Source organism: Volvox carteri (genome assembly GCF_000143455.1).
Source record: "Volvox carteri f. nagariensis unplaced genomic scaffold VOLCAscaffold_19, whole genome shotgun sequence".
Taxonomy (NCBI): Eukaryota; Viridiplantae; Chlorophyta; class Chlorophyceae; order Chlamydomonadales; family Volvocaceae; genus Volvox; species Volvox carteri.
Genome location: NW_003307562.1, coordinates 880,159 through 900,720, shown reverse-complemented (window position 1 = coordinate 900,720; position 20,562 = coordinate 880,159). Strand labels below are relative to the sequence as shown.

Genomic DNA, 20,562 nt, shown 5'->3' with positions numbered 1-20,562 from the left:
GATTGTAGGTCGCCTGGAAGCTGCGAGGTGAGGGTCCTACCGGGGATATTTAGGCTTGTGCGTTTCACGTTTGCGACGGCCGACTATCGGCGCCCGGGGCGGTGGGGGATTGTATTTTGTGAGCCTAGTACCATGCTCGTAATTTCCTTAGATGCGCGTTGGGCCACAAAGCAACTGCGTACCCTATGTTCTTTGCCAAAGCCCCTACAAAACAGCCCCTTAAAAACAGCCCCTCAAGGCATTCTGTAAGAAAGTAAGTTGTGGACTACCGCGTCACAGGAATGGCAAACTAGGCAGTTTTGTTTATCACAATACAATTGTGACTTGCCGTCCTTAACCGCGAAATTCTCTGTCATAGACTGTTCCTGACACTGGGCGGGTATTTACGACACCTTGGTGAATCAGTCTGAAAAGCATGTCTTTGCGATAAGCCATCCTTGCCCTTAGAAAGGTCCCACCCGTGAACATCACTCGAGCAACTTATAGTGCTGTATAACAGCCCCCCTCTTCTGCGTCTTCGAAGCTGATGGAGGACGTCGCGAGGGCTCATGAGCGTTATGAATATCAAAGGATGGATAGTGCCCGGAAAGCGTCTTGTAGGGCCCCCGTAGTGGCGCAGATGAAAGAAATCCATCCTCTTACAGCTTGATAGCCTTACAGAAAAAGTGTTGACTTCGCTTTTTCTTGTGGGATGCGTTCGCAGTACTTGTCGGACGAGCCAAGACCCAGTAACAAGTGTACATGTTGGATTGGCATATATACACACGAGGAAAACGAATATGAACTTCTGCGCAGCCATCTACCTTATAACCTTTTTGTATATTCATCCGCCCAACAACAAGAACAACAATAGCATTACCACGCATAGCTTTCCTTAAATAGACAAGGAAAGAGCGCTAAACGTTCGCACCTTCTGTTTCTTGCTTCTAATCCGGGGACTCTGTTTGCGATTGCAGGTTGACTTGCCTATCTGCATGATTGGGAGCCTGCAGGAGAAAAGGCATCCTTACCTCTTGGCATAGAGAAGGACATAATACATGTTTCTGGCGCTTCGACTGTGCTTAACGTCAGAAGAAGTTCTTCGACCTTTGACCGTGGGGCCCGTACGTGATCTCTAGTTGGTTGGGACCACCAAACGCAGCAATTCAGAATGTTTCTGATAGCCGATGCTTTGTATACATTCCTGCATTAGTTCGATAATTACTACACATTGTGGCCTCTGACGCTGCAAAGCACCTGTACCTGTTCCCCGACGCAGCTCGCAATTCGTCTACAAACGGCATGAATGGGACGTATATCGTTCAAACGAAAGTCAAAGGCATCAAGCCCGTCGGCGCAATCTCCTGGGGAACAAACTGGTTCCCCTGCTTCAGTGCCAGAGCAGGCAAATGAAGACGCTCCTTTGGCCTCAAACAAAATTGCGTTGCCGACTTCCGTAAGCATTGCTTGTTACGAGGATTGACATTGTGTTTTGGGGTGCGGTGGTTTGCGTTGTTTGCACTTGCTGTTCTGACCGGCATGATAGACGAGTGTGACGGGAGGTCAGCCTCGATTTCCCCTCCGATTCTTTCCATCCTGATCCCTGATGATAATTTTTGCAGGCGTCTTCGGGGCCCGTAACTGTTTCCAAGAGTTACTCCACCCCGGCAAAGGTCGGCCGGTCGCCGTCCACCGGGCGCGCGCCCCGCAGCCACAATGCCGACTCGGGAATGTTCTCAGAGCAACTTCATCGGCTGCGTGCGCGGCTCCAAAGCGTGGTCCAAGGCGTGCGGGAGGTGGCGCAGGTGGGCAGTGCTTGCGGTTTCGGAGCGCCAACTTGAGCCGAGCAACTCCTGCGTTTTGCATCTCTCCATGGAACATGCATCCTTAGTGCCTGTGCTCGTTCATTCTGTCCGATCACGCATGGCCGCATCTTTCCGCCTGGCAACCGATGTCCTCCTCCATCGCGTTCGTCGCACGATTGCACGGACCTTGCCTTCCCCGATATCGTGGAGGGAGGGTAATGAATGCCACTGTTGCATACAGCGGCTAGGAATGTATGAGGAAATGTGTTGTGCCTCGTTTCGTTTCCTTGCTGGTTCCAATATTGCGCTGATGTCATTCAGCGTACATTCCCCAACCTTGTACAGTTTTGCACACGTTAAGTGGCCCCGGACCGAGGGGAAGCGCATGAAAGAAGTCGCGGCCATCCCGGCAATGTCCCCCTAATCTACTCCTGAATCTTTTAGTTTGTTTACTCTCGTATCCCATGTCTCACCATCTTCCCGCAGCGATGGGGTTGGCACTCGTCCGCATCCGCGCTCGCCCACGCTCCCCACTTCCCTTGCACAATCGGCGGATGCGCACATACGCCTTTTGGGTCCGCTCTCGTCTTGTCCTTATTCCCCCAGTGCGCAACTCAGAGCAACCATTCCCTTTAACGGCCTATTCTGGAGCTACGGTATTTCTTTGCGGCATTCCTTGCGGCCATCGGTCTGCCCAGGGCCCCAGATCTACCCTGGCCCGCTGGCCCCCGCCTCCTGAATCCATTTACCCCCGCTTCGCCCGTGCCTATTCATCCTGACACCTCGGTTCTTGTCCCTTGGCCAAATTGTTTCTTCACCCCGCAGAGCTTGGACGAGCCGCATTCCCTCATCGCCAATGTACGGGACCAGCTTCAAACCCGTCAGGAGGCCGTTGCCGCGCGGAGAAACCACATGACGGCGTCAGCATATGTCACACCCTCGCGCGATAGCGGGTCTGCCGCAGCGGCAGCGGCCGCTGCCCCAGGTTCTGCAGCCCCGGTTTTGGCGGCAACGGCGGCGATGCCGCCACCGCCACCACCACCATCGCTTTCTGGCGCCAGCGTGGGCAGCAGGGGCGGCGGCAGTTCTATCCGCTACCGCGGCGGCGCTGATGCTGCCGCGGCAGGGACTGACAGCGGTCCGTTCGTCCCGCTCTCCTCTGGTCCTCAGGACCCGCGGGGGGTTGTTGCGGCCATCGCTGACGGTGGCGCTGCCGACAGCGGCAACCTTTCCGTGAAGGCCCGGGTTGCGGAGGTGGAGCGGCGGAGCCGCTCTAGTGGAGGTGCAATGGATCCGCAGGCCGCGCTGTCCGGCTCCATGCCGGTGTCGGTTTCGGAGCTGCAGATCCCGACGGCGGCCGAGATGGCACTGACGGAGGGGTCATCCCCACGGAGCACCGCTGGAGCGACGGCAGTGCCACCGCTATTCGCTACGAGGTCCTTCGGCGGCAACGGCCGGCGTGGAGCGGAGCTTTCCAGCGCCATGGGTATCCTGAGCCCAACCCGTCGGTCACACTCCGGACGGGCGCCCGGCTCGCCCAAGGCGACGCCGCCCGCCTCCAGACCCAATAGCGGTACCTGGCGACCAATCATGATACCTCCCCCTAATCCGGGCGCGGCGTCGCACTGCAGCTCGGCGGCGGCTAGGTCGTATCCCCTGGCGAGTGATGACGTTGCGTCGGCAATGACGTCCGGTGGTGGTGTCGATGCGGTGGCGGCCTTGGCGGCCGCTGATATCATCGCCGCTGATGCGGCGGAGCTGCTGGGCAGCGGCGATGACAGCCTGCTGGCGGCGACCTCAAACCCGTTGGCGGCGGCGGCGTACCTCCGCGACCACCCGGACACGCTGCGGGAGCTGTGGACATTGCGAGCGAGGGTGCGGACACAGGAGACTGAGCTGGCATCGATGGTGAGTGCAATTGGGGTATAAAGTATTATGCCGCTGCGCACATGTTTCCAAGCCGCAAGCTCTATACCGTGCATTTAAAGTCTAGCAAGCGAGCGGGCTGGAAGGCAACAAAACATGTCCTCCTATTATCTGTAATGTCTCCGCTATGATGTACGGTATCGAGCCCCGAAATGAATTCCCGACATGACAACATATTGTGTAAGGGTCACATGTACATGGGCGTATACAGGCGAGTGTTCGGAGGTCAGGGAATGGACCGCAATTGCAGCAAGCAGTAGCACGTAGAGAATCGCCCGCTTCTGGAAATCGCACGTGCCAAGACACAGTACTTTCTGATGGTTAGGGCTCGGTATCGCTTTGTCTTCTTTGGCCTGTTGTAGGATGATGATTTTGGACCTTCTAACCCTGGGAAGTTCCATGGCTGGATACCCAGCTGGCTCAGTTGTTCCATTGCAACAATTTTAATATAGATTACAATAGTTGCGAGCTGAGACGGTGGTCCGTACCGCCATACGGCCTGCTGCTGCTTTTCGTGTTTCTTTCTTTTTAGGTGGTCCAGCTGTCTACCAAGAATGCCCAGCTGGACCAAGCACAGACCTCTCTGCAAGCCAAGGAGCGGGAGCTAGCCGTCATCACACAGCGACTCACCGGCGTGCTGATTAAGCTGCAGAGCTTCCAGGCTGCGCACAACCATGAGCTGCATCATCACCATAAACATAACCATCACAGTATCCACCATCACAATCACCAGCAGCAGCAACAGCAACAAGAGCAGCTGCGTCGCTCATCTGCCAGCGAAGTTATCGGAGCTGCCACAGCAGCCGATGCGGACGGACCGCACAGCGCGCCGGTGCCAGCAGCAACGGCCACTTCGCCGCCATCACCGCCGCCGCCACCGCCTTCTGCAACTGTGACGTCGCCTGACGGCGGTGACGTCGCAACGGTGGCAGCGGCCACCGCCTCCACCCTGCCTGCGTCCAGCACACCTCAGACGCCCCTACGAAGCGCCCCCGTCGCGACTTCATCGGCAGGTCCCTCCCATTTCGCCGCGGCGAGGGCGGCGCTGCAGGCTGAGGCAGATGCAGCAGCAGCGGCGGCCGCTGGCGCTGTTGCAGGCGGTGGTCGTGCGCCACGCAACACCTCCGTTTCCGCCAGCTCCTCTCCCGCCGTGTCCCCGGGCTCCTCTCCGGAGGGAGGAGAGGTCTCGTTGCCGCCTCCACCCAGCGTGAAGAACTCCAGCAGCGCGAGTCAAGTGTTGGAGGCGGTGGCAGCGGAGGCGAATGAGCGTCAAGACGGTAGCGGGGCCGATGCGGCGGTTCCCACCGCGTCCCGGTCCTCATCGTCGTTATTACCCCGCTCCGTCGTGGCGGCGGCAGTCACGTTGCTGGGCGGAAAGCCGGAACCCTTTGCCAACCGGGCGGCGGCGGCTGCAGCCGCCGCTGCTGCTGCTGGTAGTAATGATGACGGCTGCAACTCTCGTACAGCACCTGCGGCATCCCGCGTTGAAGGTACGGGCGCAGCGGTCCTGGAGCCGGTGTCGGCGCCGGCGGACTTGGCCGGCGCGTTGCAGGAGAGGTTACTTGCGAAAGATAACGAGCTGGCGAAAATGGTAGGTGCAAGGGGTGTGCAATTGAGAGAAACACTTGCATGCGAACGTCAGAACGGTTACGGTAGGCGGTGCGTCCAGGATGCCAGCGCGTCGTAGACAGCTCCGGCCGTGTCTGTTGCGCGAAGGCCTTTCCTCATGCACTGAAGGAAAGGGCGGCAGCGGTGGATTAGGAAGGTGAACCGGATCATCGGTACAGACCGCAAATTTCGGCGACGCTAAGTCGCAGATCAGTGCATTTCATATACATACGTTTCGCACTCAACGGCATACGTCTGTGTCTCTCTCTCTCTCTCTCTCTCTCTTGGCAAGGCAAAGTATGTGCGGCTCTAAAACGATTATATTGTAGGAGTTGGCTCTCAGTTAAAACAGGATGCCGGCCCTCCTTCCGTCCTCTCGCCTTCTACTGTAAACTCCGCTTCATGGAGGCCACATGCGCCACCTGCATCTGCGGACCATGGGTCCCTCTGTGTACCGAGAGCTGAACAGCACAAACGACAAGCATGGAGCACACGCTGTCAGCCATTAACGCAGGGTGTCGCAACGTTTGTTGCTAATGTTTAGGATTTGTAGTATTTATAAATTACATGTTAGGTGTGAATAAGGACATGGCTCAATTGGGAAGCATGTTTACGCATGTATGAAGGATTGCGCGCTTTGGGCGCTTCTTTACTGTGCAGATGGCGCAACTTTCCGCCCAAAACGTGCAACTGGACAAGGCGCAGACGTCCCTACACCACAAGGAGAAGGAGCTAGCTGAGGTCACGCAGCGCCTGAACGGCGTGCTGAACGAACTGAGCGAAGCCGGCCAACCACCCCAAGAGAAGCATCAGCAGCAGCCCGAGCCTCAGCCCCAGCCGCGTCGGCGCCGCGGGGCCAGCGGGCTGCTGCGGATGTTGCTATTGCAGCTGGGTCCGTCGCTGGCCTGTGTGGGGCTGCTACTGCGTGAGACTTCCGTACACCGCAGGCTGCAGCAGCAGCTACGTCATGGCTTTCTTGCGGCGGCATCGTCAGTTGTGGACTCGCAGGAACTGGCGCTGCCAGCGGCGCTGCCGGCATCACAGCCCTCCTCGCCGTCACGGCAGCAGCAACAAGAAGCGGCTGTGCAGTCGCCGCGGTCGCAGCCGCAGCAGAAGCCGGAGCAGCAGGAGAAGCAACAACAGGATCCACGAGGCAAGGTGGAGCCACTTCGCCGCCGGGTCATGAAGGCGGTGGCTAAGGCGGCAGCTGCGGCCGGGGTGCGGCCTGCGGGCTCGCGCCGGAGCCGGTCGCCGTCAGTTTCCCCTGCTGCTGCTGCTGCCCCTACTTCACCAACCCCATCGTCGCCTGCTGCGGACACGGAGGAGGCCCTCACACCCTGGACCCGCGAGTGCAAGTCGCACATGTGGGTCCCCATGGCTGTTGGAGGCCAGATGGGTCCAGATGGATCCGTTTAGTAGATATATCCGTATAGAAAGTCCGCCGCTTCCTTTGTTTGCTGGTGTGTGTCTTGGCAAGGCGACCCGGCCGCCAACAAATGTATCAATCCCAGTCTTTTCACGCTTGCAGTAAAGGGCTCCCGACACACACACACACACATCAAATACGTCGTGCCCTTATGCACTTGTCATTTCAACTTTTTCACCTCAATCCTCTCTTGCCTGCTTCTTTCCCTGACATGTTGCCTGCCATCACTGTCACAGGTGCAAAATTGTTCGTCCTCCTCCCAAGGAATTCATTTACTACTAGCAACATGGGATTACGGCCTTGCCTACAACTCAAGGTATAGGTGAGATAGCCAAGACGCAGCATCCAGCACGCCGCTGTCCCAGATCCAGCGTTCCTCCGTCTCCGGCTCCCGCTCTTGCATCTGGGCGTTTAAGAGCGACAAGTGGCAGTTTTGTCGTCTTTCTGCTTTCGTAACCTTTAAACGGACAGAAGGAGCTGGGTTCCGGCAGAGCGTGTCTCAGTCTCAGTCAGCGCGGCAAAGTCAATCCTGCAAAGTCAGTCCTGAAAAAAGGGGAGGAAGGGAGGGGGGAGGGCCACAGATTGCAGGTGTAGAGCTCTAGGAGCCGACAGGCGACTTCCGCAGTAACTTGGGCTGGGGGAGGTTTCGCTCCGATTGCGCGGAGCGGCCTGCGGGGGTTAGGGCGGAGGGAAGAGGGTTTCGATGGATCGGCCGAGTGAAGACTGCGTCTTCAACACGACACATCATGACATGACACGACAGGACATGTTGCACCACCACCACCACCACCACGTGAATTGGCCCTTGCCTCTCAACAAGGGAGCAAGTCAGCCAAAATCACTTTCTTAGCTTGTGAGCTCCTTAGTCGGAGCACGCAAGCCAGTTTTGTCAGTTGCCAGTCAGCTTGGGTGTGCACCAGCAGTGCACCACTGCGGGGGAGGTAGTAGGGGGTTCGCACACTAGGAAGGGGGAAGAGGTTGAGGAGGAGAAGGGAGGGGCTACCGTTGCACATTAGAAACAGTGCAGGCCGGCCAGCTGTACCAGGCAGTCGGTTCCCCTTAACGTATCGACTTGTTAGTCCTACACTTCGCCTAGTGCGCTTTTTGTGGGCGTTTGTGCGTCTGGTTTACAGCGGTGGTAGTCCTCTGCGACCTCTCAGGTGCCCCTTTATATTGAGAGGACAGAGGCGCTGCCATATGGAAGCTAAGGGAGGAGCACCGCACCGCAAGAGAAAGAGCAGAGGTACGTCGACCGCCACTCCTGGCGCCTCCCGCATGCTAGATGACGGACAGTTAGGGACTCGCCACCCGAGCCACTAAAGCCACCGGGGTCTGAGGGGAGAGCACCACCAGGGCCCTGTGCGGCCAGTCTACGGCTGTGAGACGGCTTTTGGGTGTCAGGCCGGCCATCTGCAAGGCGGCGACTTTAGTGAGATTGATGAGGTTGGGAGGGTCTGTTTTTGTATCTTCTGTACAGAACTGGTCGTAGCACGATAAGAGTATCTCGCACAGAAAAGTGTTGGTGTCACGTAGAAAAACGATAGCATCGCACAGAACCGACGGAATGGGTGATGCACCTGACCGCTGGTAGCCAGGAATGCGCCATGCATATCTGGGGGAGAGGGTTAGCCACGGGGCGAGAGGGAACAGGGCAGAGGACAACGCAACTGAATGCGGGAGATCTATGTGACCACTTAGCCGTCCAACGCGGCTTCGTGTGGCTGCAAGTCGGTCGCCAGGTGTAGCTGTGCTCTAAATGTAGCCGGCGGCCGTTGTGTTCGCCACCGGGAGCGAATAACGACGACGGCGTCGTGTTGCGTTGGTGGCCATGCCGGATGCGGTGGCAGACGTCGTATGGATCACATGGGTCCATAGACGTCTATGGATTGTCGAGATGGCCATCATGGAATCACGAGCACGTCGTGAAGTCCATTGTTGCGGCGGTAATGGTGGTAGTGGTGGTGATGGTGGTTGTAGTGGTGGCGGCAGTGGTAGTGGTTATGGAACAACCCTCCGGAAGGGAAGGGGGGTGAGGTCGTCCTCATACGACGTGTTCGTTACGTTTGGACGTCCCTGTCTGGGTCAGCATCCCTCTTCCCAGCACACCGCCAGAGACGGTTGCGGGGATTGTACGGGTAGCCCCTTGCTTTGCATGTACACGTGTGAGTTAGTTTGCCGCAGGAGAAGTGGGGGCGCGGGAAGGGGAGGGGGAAGGGCAGGAAGCCCGGGGGCAGTGGCAATGTCCGCATGTCTCGTCGCTACCTTGGAGCTCGTGTCTCCTGGGTATGGCTTTCTCCTGGCAGCATAGACGTGGCCACGTCGAAGGGGGGAAAGCTCAGGGGAGGAGCTTGGTGGAGAGAAGCCAGGGAGAGGGAGAGGCGGACAGAGGAGGACGGAACAATAGACGCCATTAGCAATGACAGCAGCGGCGGCAGTAGCAGCAGCAGCAACAGCAGCAGTGGTGCCTTTTAATCAATTTCCAGACATATGGAATACCGCGGCAGCGATAGCAGCAGCAGCAACAGCAGCAGTTGTGAGCGCTGAGCGCGCCGTGTGGTCGGGTTGGGTCCACGGCCAATAGGACGTGCTGGATGGTGTTGGTGGTAGGGTTGGGTAAGGTGGAGGGTAAGGGAGGTAAGTCGGAGGAACAGCAGCTGCAGCAGTAGCAGCAGCAGCAGAGTATGACGCCCAGCAGTTCTCCATATTGCAATCGTAGCAAAGATCGTGCGCCGATGTAGAGTGGCGCGGTACGGGGCGGTACGGGGCGACAGACCTCCCGGGACCTCACCCCACCCAAATCCATTCCACCAGGGCTCTCAGGTGTCTGTCGGTAGGAGACCGATAATTATTGAAATGGCGGCGTACAGTAGGTATGAAGTGGAAGGTGGCGGGGGCAGTAGAGAGAGACCCCGGAAAAGTAAAGCGCTCTGGGAAAAGTAGGTAATGGCGATGGCTGTGGTGGTAGGTGCTTACGACCACGCCAACTGCTTACGGTGGTGGGGTGCGGCCCTTGGCTCCTTTCAACCCAGTCTAGGCCCATTGGGAAAGATCATTCTTCTCAACTACTGGTGCCGTTGTGCCAAAGGGGCGTGCAGGATACGAAATAAGCGAAAGGCGGGTTGGAGGGGAGTATTCAGGGAAAGGTGGGGAAGGGCGTTGGGGGCCCGCCGGGAGCCGGTCGTGCGGCTGGGTGGGGTTGGAGGGGTCAGTGGGCGTTATTGGACGACGATGCTACCGCACCCACATGGAAAAGGCGTACGAAGAAAGGAAGTGTGGCGGATACGGTACAGGTGCATGTGCACTTGAGGCGTGTGGCTGACTGAGGAGGGGGGCACAAACGATTGAAGAGGCGAGGTTTGGAGGTGTTACCCGTGTCTGTGTGTGTGTATGCATATAGTATGTATGTATGCGTGTGTCTTCGCATGCTTATGGGCCAGATTGGAAGTGCAAAGTGCGCGTGTTGACCTAGTGGGTGTGAACCGCCGGGGTGTGAAAGGCCCAGGCTGAGGCGTGTGTCTGTCTGTCTGTGTGTGTGTATGGCCTTTGGTACAGGGAGGGGATCAGCGCCCACCGCTGTAAGCATTTGGTGCGAGTGCACGTTGTATGGGGGCCGCGAAGAAAGTCCTTTGCTGTTTCCAAAATGGTCCGGTCTGCCTCTCTCCTGCAGTCGTGATTGCTGGTGTGTTTGCGTGTGTGTAACGGGTTGTGTTGGTTTGGGAATTGGATCGGAAAGGCACGTAGGTAATGATTGTATGCGATGGCTGTCTGACAGAACCTTCTTACAATCAGCATCAAGAGCCAAGTTCCGATCCAAATTGCGAATGAGCTGGAACAAGCAGCTGTGTACCGTCCGTCCTTCGTACAGATGGCCGGCACGTGTTGAGGTGGCCAACGGGTTTCCGACAACGTGCGGGACCGGGGGAGCTGATTTCTAGGCTGTGTTCGCATATTGTGTGTGCCCCTTGTGGCGTCGGGGAATGGACTTTCTTGGGGCTCAAGGGGGGAGGCAACTGCAGGTTCAGATACCTCTCTTTCTTTTACCCTTTTTTTAGGGAAGAGATGGAGTGGACAGTCTTTTAAATTTGCCCAATCCTCAGTCGTGTTATAATACAGTCAGTGGCGGATCTGTGCTGCGCGCTCCGCGCTTACGGCAAACGCCGCGAGGCGATGATCATCAGGTATTTGCTTATTCTCCACACTAATTTTCTGCGATGTGTGTGTGTGTGTGTGTGTGTGCTTTAAAAGTTGTGACTATTACGTATATGTGCGTGTATGTGTGCATGTGTTTGCTGCGTTGTATCAGACTTGACGAGGCTTGACGCTGGTCGAGTTGATGTTGTTGTTGGTTTTTTGAGCCCTGGCCCGTGTGGGGCGGAAGGGTGTTCGTTCTACGCAAGTGGCTGCCGAACCGCGTTAGCGCCGTCTGGTCCCACTTCGCCGTTCTGTTGCTGTGCGTGAAGGACGTGTCTATTGTTAGCGTGAGCAACGTAATGTTTGTCGCTTGGCACACATGCATGCCTACACACCCCATATTCATACCAATCTGATCTGGGTTTTGCCGGACGAACACACATGCTCACCCATACACGACTCCCTGGTGGTTGCTCATGCACAGAACATGTGCATCAAGCCACGTATGCAGGATATATCACTTTCCCCGCCGCCTCCGGGTCAGGTTTGGGAGGGCGGCCGTACACAGCCGCCCCAGGCGTGCCGGGGAGTTGAAAAGCCTTTCGTTCCTTTCTCCTCATCATCAACAGGGGTTTGGAGGTGAAGGGACGCTGTGAAATCGGGATTGTAGGGATTAGTCGCTCAGGGGTTTTCAGTTTAGTCCCTGGAGAGGGAAGATTATCTGGCAAGTATGCTTGAGAAGGGTCGAAATATTTCCACCAGTCTCTTGCAATATAGCGCCTTGGATTCCTGGAAGGCCGGGAGAAGCATCTTGGTAGCGATGAGTAGGCGAGGTTTGCGTACCATGCCGTAGAGTTTGAGATTATCCCCACATTCTTATTTGGTGTCAGTGTGTTTCCCAACCTTGCAAGTTCCAGTTGTCGTTCGGCATGCAAGGTGGTTGTACGAGATTTGCAGATGTGGATGACGGTTAACTTGTTCGTTGTAGCCCACAGGTAGTGGCCGCGTCAAGTCACGTCCCACATCCCCGTCATGTACCACAGCGGGCAGCAGGGACGGTTAGTTTCAGGTTCCTGGCCGGTTTGGACACTTAGCCTGCACAGGTGGCTGCAAAAGTTGAGATGTTGCTATCAAGTGATTCGTATTCTTAACTCGTTTTATGTACCTATGTATCTTACTATTCATGCGAGATGTGTAAAAACGGTACGGCGTTGCGAGGTTTTCTCATCCCAACAAAACCCGTCGCTAAAGTCTCTTGGCTCTCAGCTTTTGGATACCGTCCCTAACGACTTAGGTACGTAAGAAGGCCGCTGCACCATGGGTTGGTTGCCTGTAAGCCTGATGCGTGTGAGCCGTACACCTCAATCCCAAGTGTAACCAGGTCAGAACTCGAGAGCCCGAAAATAGGGGGGTCCTTGTGAAGCAGCTGCCCGCGTTTCTAATGCACGTATGGTGTTGGATTGTAAGGTGCCCAAGTACGTTTGCGAGGAAGAGAATGTGGCCAGGTTGGAGAGGAAAGTGCAGTGGCATATTGGAATGTGGGATTAGCGTAAGCGAGTTACAGGGCGTTTTATTGCACGGGCGAGTTTACGTGCAAATCTTTCACCGTAGCATCAGTCCTCAGTTCACTTCTTGGAACGAACATCAGCATAGGTGCAAGCCCTCTCGCTTGGGGGGATATGCAAACAAACATCCTGATAGGGGTAAACTCGCACGCTACCGAGCATTCAACCGAGCACATGCATGCTTAGTTGAATGGTGAGATGCGACCCCCCCTTCATTTCGTGCTCGGCAAGCCTGCCACCCCGTACCGGATATGTTGGCGATGTTACAGAACGCTGCACCTTGGTTTCTGTGCGCATTGCGTACGTTGCTCGACCCCGCCGACCAAAACTACACGTGCCCAACTGAAGACATTCCCGGTGGTTGTGCAGCAGCTCTTGAGGCTGTTGCTGGCTGAAATCCATCCTGAGCTGTTGCAACACGGCTAACGCGGGCACGTCCCTATGCACAGCAAATAGCTGTTCCAAGCCAACAGCGGCGTCCATGTCACCGACAAGGCTCTAAACGTCTTATCTGTTCTTATGTTTAATTAAGTTTATGTATGTTATACTTTGCGCAACTTTGTAATTTGACTTTACTCTGAACAAGGTGCTGCATACAACTGCCTCTTCGCCAGCGCTTCATCTTCCGCGGTAGTTTCACGAGCCCAGAGTTGCAAGCTAGGGCGTTGGCATTGGGTGCTTTCAGTTACTGCAAAGCATCCAGGCAATAGTCCAGCATGCATGCCGCGTGCGGCTATGGCCAACATGCCCACTTGCGCAACGCGCTGGCGCACGTGGTCCTCATCCGCCAAGAAAATTTATATACACTTGTACAGGCGCATTTTGTGAATCGCACGCGCGCATCTGCGCGGCAAAATTCGCTCCTGGCTTTTTTAGGACGATGTACGAACACTTTATTCGCGAAGTACGACCGGACACATTTGTGCGAGGGGCTGCTTAATTAGCCGTATGTCAACATGTAGATCTTTTAATTGTGGACACGTACATATTCTTTTTTCATCCGAATCTGACTTAGTTCCTGAGATTTAGTTCCTGAGATTTAGTTCCTGAGAACCAGGGAGGTCCGCGGAGGTGCCTGAGCCACCAGGTCGCCATGTGCCATTATTAGCCGTTCCCCTGCCCGTGGACGTGGCCGTTGCCGTCCTCACTCTGGGCGCCAAGGAGCGCCACGTGAGGGTTGCGGCTGCGTGGGGACGCATGCAAGGATGAGCATGTCTTGCAACTGAACGGGGTACCAATACGTTGATGTCAGACATGCGCTTCTGGAGCAGCTGTTGCTCCGTTGCTCCGGTAACAATCCCCATTGAAGATGTGCGCACAGGGATGCAACCCATCGTGTCGTACGTCATTTCAATACAATCATTAAACTACGATACTAAAACCGATTTATATATCGCACACGCTCATTCTTCGTCTTGCCTAGGTGGTGAAGGCGGAGGTGTGCAGCTTTTGCGTCCGCTGGCCTCCCTTCCGCCGACCGCATACCTGTGCGCCAAGGCACACGTTAACCTGCTGTGTACAGCGGAAATCTGCCTGCCTCGCATTCAACTGCCAACAACAGTCACGTGGAGGAGGAAAACGACAAAAAAGGATAGCACGAAGTTTGGATCCCCCCGAGCAAGCACGGGAACTCCCAAGTTGTTTATTTCCGCCGGGTTACCAACTCTTCCACTTTTGTAATCATTCACACACACTCTCTCTCTCTCTCTGCGTATAAGCCACTTACTACCTACCTACAAACCTACAAACCTACCTAGCCCAGCCCAGACCGTCCGCTGCAAATAAACAACCAGCTGCACCGAAGTACCTCACACGGCCCGCCGATGTAACCCCCCGCCCCCGGAACGACATCTGTAAACACCCAACGTTTCTCCGCCGCCCATCACTTGCTTGAAGGGCACCCCGCCCACCTCCCAAACGAAACGGTATCGGCCTGCTACAGCTACAGCGCGGTGCTAAGTACGAATCCTATCCTGAGCCTATCTCCACTGCCATCTTCGCAACTTCAACTCGCGTTAGAAGCGTGCCAGCGCCCTGCGGCTGAGATCTGCCAGCGCCCACAGCGGCGCCTGACCCACCGCCAGATTGCGCATCGCAAAGCCCGTCGTGTCGGTGGGCCCGAAGAAAAGAGGTCTGGCCACTACGATGAGCAAAAAGTTGGCCATGAAGATCTGCGAGTGCGGTGTGTGTGTGTATGTACGCGGCATATGGGGGATGCGGCGGGGTTGTGGGGTTAGCGGATGCTGCGGGAGGTACAAAAGGTGGAGGAGTAATATACAAGGCTAGATTACATTATGTAGGTGTGGATGTGCATTGGACCGAATGTGTGGTTGGTTAAGGTGGGGCGGGCAGTGTGCAGTTTGTGGATCGGTAAAAACCCTCCTCCCGGGGCCACAGGGCCCCGGGGACTGCGGCGCCGCCCCCGCACCGGTGTCGTACATACACCCATGTCTGAACGCGCTATCCGTACTACAGTACCGTGCGGCGGCGCCTGTACAGCGCGTTGGCGTTACCTGTAGGGCGCGGGGCATGCGGACGCCTATCCTCCGACCAAGGTGTCGCATTAGTTGCTCCGTCATGAGTATGGGGGCCTTATTGGAGACACACCGGGGGCGGGGTTGAGGGGTCCGGGGGGGGGGAAACCCCTCCGGGGGGGGGGGCGGAAAGAGGGGAAAATGACAACGTACAGCTTTGTTGCTTTCCTCGGTCGCCACGTGACAGTTACAACGGTCAAACGGTGGACGAGGTGCGGGGCCACAGGAACCAAGCGCACCAGTCCCGTACATGTGTGTGCTTCCCCCGACGGGTCTGGGGAAGTTTAGCGGTTGCGTCCGTCTGTCTGCCTGTCTGTCAGTCCATGCTGCTGGCAATATATTCCCATGCTTGCAATATTTGTCAGCTGCTGTGAAGTCCAGAGGAGCTATGTTACTTCATATCCCACCCCGTGTGTGTGTACATACCTGAATAGCGAAGAACGCACACCAGCGCCAGCTGAACACGTGGGTATTGTACCTGCAGACGTGTACGGCAAGGCAGGAACGTACGGCCGTACGGAGCGTAAAGGCGATGCTCCCTGTTCATATCACCCATGTACTGCTTATGCAGCAGTTCATTGCTATTTTCCACTTCGTAGAACGGCAAAAGGACATATGACGGCATCTCGACCTGTGGCCTCCCAACACTAAAACCCTAACAGACGATTCATGTCCTTGATGCGCTTTTTGATGGTTTTCGTGAACGGCCCGCCCCGACCCCCACCTTCACCTACCAGAATATTAGGATGTGCCAAAGTCCGCTGAAAAGGAAAACAGCCTGAAGGCCCCAGAAACGCCGCATCTTGGAAACGGGAGGCCGGCTGGCACCGCTGTCGCCGCCGCCGCCGCCGCCGCCGCCAGTCCCTGCTGCCGCACCCTCCGCCGACCCCTTCCTCGCCGCTGACGCTGGCGGCTGAGATGCTCCGCACGCCACCGTACGTTCTTTTCCTCCGCCTTCGTCGATAGCTTGATCATGTGCTAGTAATGCCGTATCAGTGACCGGTACGGCGGTTCTCTGGCGCTGGCGCAGCCCAGTACCGACTTCTGCGGCATGCCTCGTGCCAGGCTCCGGAACCACGGTCTTTCCGGACGGTACGACACCGTTCGCACATTCCGATTCTGACGGCCCTGATATAGCTACAGCCGAATCGCCAGCGGGTGCTAGGCAGCCCTGCTTTTGGGAAGTCGGCCTGGAATTAGCGACGAGACCGACCCGTGGGTCATCAGTGGCTCAAGACGTCCCCACTCCTTTGCGGAAAACACAAAAACACGCACACACAAACACGTGCACATACATACAGACACTCACATACATACATACGCACATGGGTCCCAATCTCCGCGTCCATCACACCTGCTGGCTCTGCAGGGTGGTACGGCCACCCGGGGCTGCCCCCACCACCAGCGGCGTTGCTGCTGCGGCCGCCGCCGCCTCCGCCTTCGACGGCTTGGCTCTCCGGCGGCATGTCGCTGGCAGCAGACGCCCCTCAATGACGGGCTCATAAACCAGGACTCGCATCATGTACGTGGTGGTTAGGTTCCAACGGCGTGCCCAGAAATCCTGGAAGCTGTCGCACTGGGGGCCAAAACACGACAGCCGTACAAAACCGTTGCGCGCCGCAGTACAGTTAGTTGTTAACAACGCACTTCATGCCATGCTTATCATTAGTAAATAGCGAGTTAATATGCCGACGTAATATATTGTTATGTCAACCGTTGTTGGTGGTTTTGAAATGCGGGAAAGGCATCGCGACTGAGTTTCACCACATAACCCTCGTAAGGAGGTGCATGCATGCATGGCATGGCATGTCCCAGGTCGTGCCTGCAGTGTACGACGGAATTAAAATAAAACGATCCATGCATTCGATCGAAAGTAGAACTAACCGACGCATGCACTGAACCTCCCAACGCATAGACACCCCTCCACTTCTCCCTCTCCCACCCCCAAAACACACATACACACACACAGACAAACACCACGCGCACATCGCTCTTAGCTGGGGGGACGTCCCGGGCCTGGCTGGCTCCGCAGTCCGTCCCAAACACACCCTCCACGCGCTGGCATAAGGCCCTCTCCCTTCCTCTCCCTTCCTCTCCCTTCCTCTCCCTTCCTCTCCCTTCCTCTCCCTTCCTCTCCCTTCCTCTCCCTTCCTCTCCCCCGTCCCCAAGACCAGAGACCATGAAACCATACACAGACCATATTACCACACACAAACCCAGTCCTAAGTCCTGAGAAGGAACCTAGGAAGCTGTAAACCTAGGAAAATACCTATAATAACCCTAGGATAGCCTAAACAAGCCCGGCACCATTTCCACTTTCCTCTCCCTCCCCCTCCCCCTTTTTTCAGGGGGAATACCCCCCCCTCCCAAGACCGATCGCTCACCAGCCAGGGCCGGTCAAAGGCGGGCGCCGCAGTGATGCCCAGTCCTAGATAGGCAACAGCTCCAAGGATATCAAACACTCCCGTCAGGAAGGTGGCACTGGCCAGCGTGTACAGCCAATGCCGTACCATAACCGGCAGGTACGGCAGCGCAAGCACCCAGCTCACCAGCATTGCCGTACCTGCATTCCCAAACACGTAAACACACACACACACACACACACACAAACAGTTCAAAGCCAAAGCCGCAAGCAGCACCATGGATAGTTACAAGCAGCATCTTAATGGGTGGTTGCAGCAGCAGGTGCTCCTATGATTATCACATTGCTAGATTGCTGATTATCACGTCCTTTACCTAGCTGCCCCGTCCCTATCTTACCGTCCCTATCTTACCCACACTAGCCCAGCAATGCACCAGCAGCTGGCGGCCTCGTTTCACGGTGTGCAGCTGGGCGGTGGCGGCGGCCGCGGGGCCCACCGTGAACACCTGAATGGGGATGACGGGCAGCAGCAGCACTCCGCAGAACTGCCCCCTGGTCAGCCAGGACGGCACCAAGGGGCCTCGAGCGATGGAGAAGGCCAGCAGCTGGCGATGATGGCGATGATGGCGACGATGGCGATCGACGGTGGCGACGGTGGCGATATTTAGGATGTTGGTGTTGGTGTGATGGTGATGGCGGTGGTGAGGCGGGGCCCGTAGGAAAGCGCGTGCCCCGGGAAGTGGATGGCGTGAGTTAGCGGTTAGCGGTTAGCAGTTTGCAGGTAACGGTTAGCGGTTAGCGGAGCCCACGCAAGGAACGACCATGCGACACGGGCAATCGAAGGGTAGAAAGTTGCAAATGAAGGGGCAAAAAGGGGTAGGCTATAAGTGTTGGTGCCATGGCGTGTTGAGAATATCCTGGTGGAGTGTATATCTGTATGTTTGTATGTTGTTACAGGGTGGTATAGCTTCGCCAGCGGCCCCCTTTCCCGAGGCAGTTCCCTGCTCTCCCCTGCGAGAGGGGCACCCGAATCCATTCACCCCATCCGGCTTCAGAATGTATTCGTTGGGTTCAGCAACTCACCAGCAGCATCCAACCAATCTAGCGGATCAACGGCGCCACAACTTAGTTCCTGGTCAGCTCGCATCTTTATGTATGTTTTATATATAGCCTCACCCTTCCCCTCTATCCTTCAAACAGGAAAACGGTCCTTCATCGCCAAACCCTAATTTGTTCCACTCCACCGGGATTAGCCAGCCAACCAGGAAACAGATGGACCGGTTAGTTACTGCTCAGTTAGTTAGTCAGTTAGTTGTTACCTTGAAGGCCGCCAGGGAGAACACGCCTGCAAGTGGAGTGATCAGCAGCGGCTCCGAGTTGGGATCCAGGAGGAGGGGGGCGAGCAGGTTGCCCATCTAGTGATGGACAGGGCAAAGCAGGGCAGGGTGATAAGGTAGGGCGGCATATGTATGTGTGTGTGTCTGTGTGTCTGTGTGTGTGTGCGTCTGTGTTTCACCTTCTGAAAGTTGATGCGCTACCCAACAAAGGTGTATTCGCGAGGGCCCATGCATATACGCGCCAGGAGCGGCCCAAGCGCCCCAAGGCTGTTAGAGCACACGTGCAGCGGATAAAAGCTGGTCAGACGCGACATCGTATGCGAGCGCATGAAGCGTATGCGCGGCCGGAGAGTAAGTGCGTGGGTTTGTAAGAAAGTTTGCGCGTGAATAGTTTTTTCCTTGCTTGGGTTTGAAGAAGGAACGTTATTGTAAAAAGTCGAAGCCGATAAACGAGCCCACACGTTTAATGGTGTGCAGCAGAAGCGTTACATGCTACAAAAATGAAAGAGGAAAATGCAGTAGTTAGCCTCTACTGGCCGCTGGTGCAATATGGCGGTTTTCGCGAACTGAAGCTGTACACGTTTCTAGCTGAGAGTGCGCGGCCTAGCTGCGTCAAAGGCAGCAGGTGATTAGGCTCACCACGACCGGCAAAGAAGCCAGGAACCTGGGCAGCCCAGGACGCAGCCTTCGCACCACTGCTACCGCCCACAGAGTTATTAAAGCAGCGTATGCATACAGGATCACCGCCTTGCGAAGCAAGGGAGGCTGGATGGAGTCCAAGCGTGAGAAGATTGCCGGTAGGGCCGCGAACGCCATGAAGCGCGCTGCACCACCAGCAGGCTCTGCTGAAGATGGAAGAAAATTGCCACCGATGTCCTGCCGTATTACCGCTTCAGTCTTCAACCGTTCACTCAGAGCGGCATCTTCGAATACCCGTCCTCATGCATGAACGATGAAATGAAGAGGCTCGGAGCAAATGGACCGTCAGAGGCGTCGCGATGGGAGAGAACGTGGCGTCTTTTTAATGTATATGGGGGCTTGGTAGGACTGCTACTGTATATGCCGTTAGGCCTCCTTTTTGGGTTTGAAGAATTGTAACGGAGTTACGAGGCTTGTTGAGGTGCGTGACTGCGCACCCAAATATTTTCGTTTTCAACCTCGCAACAGAAGGTACCAGGCAAGGGAGCAGCTGTGCTGGCCTGCAGCTGGCCTACTGCCTTAGCCGTTCGTCGTCCAGCTCCGTAATTCCTAGGACTCCGGAGATAGACCTTACGAACATGACATACAGAAGGCCACACCTCATGTCAGCCAAGCTAGGAGGTTCGGTGCTTGGCGGACAATTTGAAAACAGGGCGTCCAATGAAGGCAGGTAGAGGTGGATGTTCACCCATCACCGCACAGTGGTCAGACCCATACTGACCCAAGGGACTTCGAATGCCCTACAGGCGCAGCGTTTTACCTTGCTCAGTCACATGGACCCTTAAAAGTCCAGAATGTTCGTGGGTAATTTCATCTTACAGCACCGTCGCTAACGGGGCTATCCTTGCAAAAGAATTTTTAAATTTAAGCTTGGCCTGCCAGAAGCTCAACTACGTACTAATAGCATTGTCGATTCGTGCAGCCTTTTACATACAGCATACATAGAGGAAGCTGAGCAATTTAGGTGGACCGAGGTGACAGTTTGAAGTCTATGTCTCTGAGGGTGTGCGCGGTTCCTGGGTGAGTAATATTGCACATACAAGCGCCAACACCACTGCTTGTGGACGACTAGGATCAAATAAGTCGCGCAGGCGGCCATCGAGGATCTAGTCAGGATGCGGCGGGCGAACCAAACCTAGGACTCACCGGACCACACGGGAAATTACTTCCGCAGAGCCACAAGCAATGCA

At 56.0% G+C, this 20,562-nt stretch overlaps 3 protein-coding genes across 3 annotated transcripts; 1 reads left to right on the top strand and 2 right to left on the bottom strand.

Moving 5' to 3' along the window:
• Positions 1 to 7,633: 7,633 nt before the first annotated feature.
• VOLCADRAFT_91025 (uncharacterized protein) lies at positions 7,634 to 10,919 on the bottom strand (the record flags this gene model as incomplete). Its single annotated transcript, XM_002950489.1, has 5 exons — positions 7,634 to 7,674; positions 7,969 to 8,154; positions 8,322 to 8,356; positions 10,316 to 10,405; positions 10,894 to 10,919. 5 exons carry the CDS (start codon positions 10,917 to 10,919, stop codon positions 7,634 to 7,636), a joined length of 378 nt encoding a protein of 125 aa, XP_002950535.1.
• A 3,536-nt stretch (positions 10,920 to 14,455) lies between these two features.
• VOLCADRAFT_91024 (uncharacterized protein) lies at positions 14,456 to 18,428 on the bottom strand (the record flags this gene model as incomplete). Its single annotated transcript, XM_002950488.1, has 8 exons — positions 14,456 to 14,611; positions 14,869 to 14,931; positions 15,401 to 15,452; positions 15,709 to 16,145; positions 16,329 to 16,550; positions 17,359 to 17,537; positions 17,749 to 17,842; positions 18,420 to 18,428. 8 exons carry the CDS (start codon positions 18,426 to 18,428, stop codon positions 14,456 to 14,458), a joined length of 1,212 nt encoding a protein of 403 aa, XP_002950534.1.
• A 745-nt stretch (positions 18,429 to 19,173) lies between these two features.
• VOLCADRAFT_91023 (uncharacterized protein) lies at positions 19,174 to 20,317 on the top strand (the record flags this gene model as incomplete). Its single annotated transcript, XM_002950597.1, has 4 exons — positions 19,174 to 19,298; positions 19,385 to 19,470; positions 19,841 to 20,042; positions 20,119 to 20,317. The coding sequence occupies 4 exons, from the start codon at positions 19,174 to 19,176 to the stop codon at positions 20,315 to 20,317; spliced, it is 612 nt and encodes a 203-aa protein (XP_002950643.1).
• Between the last annotated feature and the right edge of the window lie 245 nt (positions 20,318 to 20,562).